Source organism: Chaetura pelagica, unplaced genomic scaffold (genome assembly GCF_000747805.2).
Source record: "Chaetura pelagica isolate M959 unplaced genomic scaffold, ChaPel_1.0 scaffold139, whole genome shotgun sequence".
Taxonomy (NCBI): domain Eukaryota; kingdom Metazoa; phylum Chordata; class Aves; order Apodiformes; family Apodidae; genus Chaetura; species Chaetura pelagica.
Genome location: NW_009970717.1, coordinates 3,527,414 through 3,534,705, shown reverse-complemented (window position 1 = coordinate 3,534,705; position 7,292 = coordinate 3,527,414). Strand labels below are relative to the sequence as shown.

The 7,292-nt window shown below is 36.1% G+C and overlaps 1 protein-coding gene across 1 annotated transcript in view; it reads right to left on the bottom strand.

Annotated features, from left to right (window-relative positions):
- Positions 1–344: 344 nt before the first annotated feature.
- The window catches only part of CDH8 (cadherin 8, type 2), a 142,419-nt gene continuing 135,471 nt past the window's right edge, over positions 345–7,292 (bottom strand). Inside the window, exons 11-12 of the mRNA XM_010006185.1 lie at positions 3,540–3,791; positions 345–2,404 (exon numbers count right to left, since the gene is read on the bottom strand). Coding sequence (XP_010004487.1) covers positions 1,911–2,404; positions 3,540–3,791 — 746 coding nt within the window. The 3' untranslated portion in view covers positions 345–1,910. The remainder of the gene's footprint in view (positions 2,405–3,539; positions 3,792–7,292) is intronic.

Genomic DNA, 7,292 nt, shown 5'->3' with positions numbered 1-7,292 from the left:
AGCCATGCCATTTTTGTTTGCAGAACAAATAATACCGAGGAGCTTCAAGAGAGATTGTTTTGACTAGCAATACTTTAACAAAAAAGCATGAGATTATTTTTTTTAGCATGGTGCAGTGAATTAGACACACTTACCTCCTGAGGTCACAGGCTGCTGCATATCTAATTCTGCAAACACTGTCAAAAATTGCTTCAAATATTATCCTTCTTTATTTTTAGTGTATTCAAATAATAAATAAGTGATTTTGAAGGAACTACATCCCTCAACAAACTATTAAGTTATTCAGGCAGATTCCTTTCAGCAGTGTAGAGGTAAAACTGAAAGAAAAGCAATAACAAGAGAAGTATTTATAAAAATATATTTCACAAAGTAGGAAACAATACAGGAGTTTCTCTGGATACAATACATGGAGTAAATAAACAAACAATAATATAGCCTCAAAACAAAGTAGAAAATGAAAATGATTTGCATGTAATACATACTTTTATTATACAATTGCTACTTCTAAATGGCAAGTTTGCATTACAAATCGAGTATGCTTTCAGCTTCTAGTGTTGTTCTTTCTCTGTGTGTAAGAGTCCTGGTGCATCACTATGAATATTATAGAAAAGGAATGCTAATAACATAAGCAGTAAAATTATGTACACACTGGTTCCTGCTCTAATACAGTAGAGAACTATAAGCATGTTTTTTACTGTACTGTGTTATGTGTGGATTTCTAAAAGTCTATAGTTTAAATATTCACATGAACCAGTTTACTTCCAGCTGTTTGTGCTTGTATTAAAAACACCAGGTACTAGAGATTTATGAGGAAGATATAAAACTGTCAAAAGTTTTATCTGGGAAGTTTTATTCCTGCCAGCATTCTCTTAAAATTCAGCTACTGCAAATGGATAGGTTACTGCCTTAACCTGCAACAATTTGTCATTTTTCTTTTCAAAATGTACATGTATTAAACATTCATTATATATAGAAAAAAAAATCTAACAGATATATTTTAGTTTTCTTCATAATCTTACGCCATAGATTATCAGTCTTAATAAATAAAAGCAGTAATGGACATCAATAAGATATTTGTTTCAAAGATTAAACAAATAAATTCGATCTTTAGCAATAAAATCAGCAATTCTTTCATATATTTAAGTCCAACCTATTTCACAGTTTTTTCTTTCCCTTCAGAAGACGATGCACAGAATTGATCCTTCTTCTAGAAAAAGATTCTTTTATAAAGCAAGTTTTTATAGCCCTGCCTCTGAATCTCTGCACATTAATAGGATTTATTACCCATCACTGGAATGGAATAAGAACATGTGAATATTTTAAGGCTTGACACAATTTTTAAAGATGATATTCAGTCTGTGATTATGTGGCCAACAATTACTATATGTACAATGTATGGTCACTACACAGTAGAAGCCAGTAGGAATTTACAATGCTATTTCTATTCAGCATTGCTAAGAAGACCAAGATATTGCTTTAACATTTCTGTGGCAGGATCTTTGTTGGCAATGCAGAAACAAACTATTAGCTTTACACATACTGGCAGGACCTACTGTTCAACAGTAAAATCCCTGCAAGTCCATTTTCTAAGAAAGCACCAAGTTCTTTCCATTCTTTTCAATTCATTGAAGATAATAAAAGATCCAAGTCTCCATCTTCAGAGTGGTCAAGTGAATATCAAATATCCAAGGACTTCTAGACACTCCACATACTTCACTTCACACTCCACAAGACTTAACCTCCTAACATATACTTTTTTTTTTTTTGGTTCAACATTACAATGTAGTTTTTTTATAGATGACTGGCGCTAAACTTGCCTCTAAAACAAAAAGCCACATTAGTTTTAACTAACAGCAGTGGCCCTAGAATATTACATGACTGTTAACAGTGAAAAAGTTTGTAATCCTCTGTCAAGTTTCTTTGTCACTTTCTCCTACGGAGTAAAGTTCTCCAAGTCTTTTAAAGCGAGGACCCCATTCACTGAGGTAGTCAAAATTCTGATCTGAGTCTGATGTAGAGGACTCCAATGAGCTAAGGGAACCAGCCGCTGACCCTCTTCCTTCATAGCCATAAATCTGGATAGAGTCATATGGTGGAGCCGTGGGATCATTATCAGCTTCATGAAGCCTTACATTAATAAATTCATCAACATCAACACCATTTGGAACAGGTGCAAGACCTTGCCTGGGCATAAATTGAAGATCAGGCTTAATATCCTTACGAGGCAAAAATCCATTAATTCCATCCGGATTTTGCAAAGTTGCAATGTCAAAAGCTTCTGTATCTTCTTCTCCACCTCCTTCATCATCATAGCGTATAATATTTTCTCTCACATCTTCATCGTCTTTGATGATTAGAGGCTCATTCTTATGCCTTCTTAGTGTTACAAACAGCACTACAATGACTGCAAAGAAAGCATCACAGGTTGATTAAGTAAAAAATTTCCAATCAAAGTATATTAAGCACAGTTGTGGAACGTGATAGGTTGCTTTTTGTTAAAATAAGAATAACATTGGTAGCGAAAAGCTGAAATACTTGTAACTTCCACTCCGTATGAAAATTTGATCAGAATCTCTGGTTAGTCCTCTAATTTTCTATTATCAGCTTATATTTTTTAACTGAAACTCCATTTTACACAAGCAGTAACATTTTGCATACTTTCATTTTTGAGCCTCAAATTCAGACAAGAATTTGAAAAAGTTATGAACCAAGGTGAAGTCAAGGCACCAACACTGAATGAACATTGATCTATATTGATCTATATTATGGATGGGGTTTTGCAAAACTAGTGGGAGGTTTTGGTAAACATATCCATGATGACAGAAGGAAACTGCTGTCTTTGGTTTTTTACATATTGCAAGAGACTCACACTATATAGTTGAAAAGAGAATGAGACAGTAAGGGAGAATGAAAGAACTTAGATACATCAGTTTTGGAATCATGGACAGATGCATGAAAAGCTCTGAATTGGTTTCACTTGGTTTTGCAGCTTATTGCTGAAATTTCAGTTACTGATGTTAATTTGTTACAAAGTGAAGTTGCAAAGTGCAAAAATAGACCTCTTTTTCACTGTTCTCTCCTTCACTTTCTTGATGTCTATACAAATTTTCTATTTTTTATTAAAATATACAGTGCTTCTTATCTTGTAAAACTGCAATGTCTCCTATGCCATTACAGTCCAAAATAAACACATCTGAGTCTTACGAAAAGCAACAAATCCCTTTTCCATCATGTGCAGTATAAGCTCTCCTCACCTTCCTACTTAACATACCTGATCTGATTTTTGGTTTCATATTCCATTCCTTACATGTGAGACTACTTCAGACAGGGACTTTGCTTTCTATGCTTTTCTCCAGTTCTTAATACAGCAGAGATGCAGCCCTGACAGGTCTCTCAGTACTGCTGCACATTACATTGTATCAGATTGTACATCCTTCTATGGGACTTCTTTGCTTACTTACAGCCACCCAGAAATCAGAAAAGTTTTTAACGCCAGACTGTGAAATGCATAAATACCTAGCTGTGCAGTGAATACATACCTAGCAGCAAAATGATGCATGCTAAGATTGCAATTAGGGCTCCCATACTGAGTCCAATAGGAAGAACGTATGCTTCAACGTTGCAGGACTGGACAGTCCCATCACTGCTGCACCCACAGACCCGAATAGTCAGAGTGCTAGTGCTGCTCATGGGAGGATTCCCACTATCGCTGATTATGATTGGCAGTAAATATACTTCTTGCTTCTGCCGGCTGAATCCACTATGCTTTGCCAATATGCTGAGAGTATTATCTGGAAAAGAGAAAATTTGCATTGTTTCACCACACAGAATAACTAGTAAATGCACAGCTTTTTCTTAATGCCTTCAGAAAAGCTCTGTACAAACACACCTTACTATACTCATTGTACTGGCAGCATGTGACACAGAGGTTCTTCCCCTTTCTGTCTGGCTGCACATGCCCCCAATGAATGAGTGCAACATACACTTTTGCTTGTGCCACATGGTATGATCATGACGACAAGCCCTCACTTTCTTCTCTGCATACTTCCCTATAGACATCTTCCCATCACGAGTCATCACTGTTTTTCAAGCCACTCAGGCATAAAAATTCAACCAGTACAACACATAAATGAAATGTTAAGTAACCCAAAATCAATTAAAATAAATGCTCTGCACACTAGAAGCAGAAATTACACTATTTTTTACCCTGCTATAAAAGATTATTCTTTTTTATTAATGAGCAACATAAAGAAAAACACAGAAAAGCTCAATGTATTAAAAGCTGTAAGCCTAACCTTTGGTGATCTAAACATTTATTAGGCTTTGATGATGAAAACAGAACAAACCAAAACAGAATGTGTTTCCTAGGAAGGCAGCCAGAGGAAATGTCTAGGATATTCTTACCTCTGCACACATATAGAGATACGTAATTTTAGAAATATAGAGGCAAACTGACTACATGGCACCCTACCCAGACATGAAGTTACTTCTTCTCAGCTCTCAAAACACATGTATTGCTATCCACTGAACTGGTAACAGTGCTCAGAATTATACAGGTAGTACAAAAGCAAAGATAGGGAGATGAGGGACTTGCACAAATACAGCTCGAACTTTTTTCCTTTTTATAATGGTTTAACACCATTTCAGTAAGGTGCCAAGTTGAACTTCTCACAGGATACCAACAGAGGCTTGTTTAGCCACCTAAGTTTAGCCTCAAACAAAACAATGAATAAGGCTGTGCCAGTATTAGGACTCAGTCCATTTACTGGCAAATGCAGACATTTGCCTTTCCTATGTATATAAAGCTGAGCATTTAACTCATTAATGACACATGCATTTTTTGTCCTCTTTTGCATGCACAGTTAAACCTTGCACAGTCTCTCAGTGATAAGTTCACCATCAAAATTATTACATTGTAACTCTTTGCTCACTTATAATTTGGCACATGCGATACTTTAAATACTATTAATAGTAATTGATCATTGTAATCAATTAAGAAATAAGTTGATTTAAATTACAGTAATGATATAGATTATTTTGTGAATACTTGTAAGAATTACAGATTCTAGCCATTTCATAACATACTATCAAATGTCAATGATCTTGTATATGCCAGAATACTCAGGTATAAACCATGATTAATGAGAATGGCAGATATGCAAAACACTTTGGGTTATTTACATACTTAAATGTTCTCTTCAGCTTTTAACTGCTTTATTCTGTGAAATAAATTAGTTTGGTATTATGAGTTAATATATGTAACAGAATACATTCTGACTCGTACTAGTTTGATTTTTCTGTTCTTTCATCAATAATAACACAACAAATGAATAAATTAATTCCAGACGTAGAGTAGGAATGAGTGTGTGCTACTGAGGAAACCCGTGACAATTTAAAAACAAAGCTACACATCACATTTGGGAGGAGATTGTAGCTCCTTTTGTTAACCTCTCTTGCCCTATGCTACCAAAGTCAGTTTTCTTGAAGTATCAGAAGAAAAGTAAGCCTCCTGATATTTCGTGCTATAGAATGGGCCCCTGCAATCACTAAATGCCATTCCATGGAAGGAATGAGAGTTATGTGGCAGGCATAAGGAAAAGAAGACTTGAAAGACAGGCAGTGTTGATATGACAGATACAACAAAGACCAGATTCTTGAATTTAAATCAAAACAAGGTCCCTGAAGTGCATGGCAACACGTGTATGCATATACATATAGTCACTGTAAGAAAGCTCTGTACGGACTTTGATCTTGGTACTGGTGAGGTACTCACTTGGAAACATGAAATAGTTTAGAAATGTTTAATTTTTACTGTGATCATCAGCAACATTTCTGACAGCCCATGGTATTTGTGCAGCATATATCACTGCCCCAGTATAAAAGACACAAATATGCTTGAAATAACTGGCAGTCTACAAAGTACAAAAGAGAGTAAGATGCAAAGAAGGAAGAAGGGGAAAACATTAATGAAGCCAATACTGTAAATATATTTTTCACATTAAAAAAAACCTAAAAAATGCAGTCTTTTATGCTCTAAGTCCTTCTTAGTAAGGAGATTCAGAGAGTAAAACAAAGTAAAAAAGGAAGAGTACTATAAGGAGGCAAATAGAAGGCAGAAAAATAAGAGGAAAGAGGAGGGATGGAGAAAGTAAAAGGCACTTTTCTGCCAATGTGAATCTATGCTGAGTATATGGAACTACTTGGTACCAGTAGTGGTTATCAATTCAATTTCAAAATAACGAGATAAAGTAAAATATAAGCAAGATATTAGAGACGTGAACTATTCATGTGTAAAAGAAGTTCTAATGGTTGAACGGACCTCATTGGTGAGGCCGCATCTGGAGTATTGTGTCCAGTTCTGGGCCCCTCAGTTCCAGAAGGACAGGGAACTGCTCGAAAGAGTCCAGCGCAGAGCTACAAAGATGATTAAGGGAGTGGAACATCTCCCTGATGAGGAAAGGCTGAGGGAGCTGGGTCTCTTTAGCTTGGAGAAAAGGAGACTGAGGGGTGACCTCATCAATGTTTACAAATATGTAAGGGGTGAGTGTCAGGGAGATGGAGTTAGGCTTTTCTCAGTGATGACCAGTGATAGGACAAGGGGTAATGGGTGCAAATTGGAGCATAGGAGGTTCAAGGTGAATATCCGGAAAAAATTTTTTTTACTGTAAGAGTGACAGAGCCCTGGAACAGGCTGCCCAGGGAGGTTGTGGAGTCTCCTTCACTGGAGACATTCAAAACCCACCTGGATGTGTTCCTATGTGATGTACTCTAGGTGACCCTGCTCTGGCAGGGGGGGGTGGACTAGATGATCTTTTAAGGCCCCTTCCAACCCCTAGGATTCTATGATTCTATGATTCTATAATAGTTAATACTATATAAGAAGAGATGAAAGACAAGGAAAAATGAGAATAAACTTTCCTTTGAAAAAAAGAAAAAACAAACACAAAACCAACCAACCAACCAACAACTCTGTTGTAGACTAAAGATGGATTTGTTGTGCCTGAGAAGAAACTAGCAATAAGAAGTAGCCACTAAGAAAAGCAAAATTGAAGTGACCCAATTGTTTTGTTAGTGGATGGCAAATACTCAATTTTGCCTTGGGAATTTTGTTTAGCAACAAATTCCTCCCCCTTCTTTGCTATGTCCTAAAATAAATACATCTTGGTGTTGCTGGAGATGTGACTCTTGAGTGAAGAACAATGAGTCTAATTGATATTTTAGTTGGCTCCTAGAACTTGCAAATAAATCCTAGCAGCTGATAAGCAATAAACTCAATTTATCTGATTTGCTTT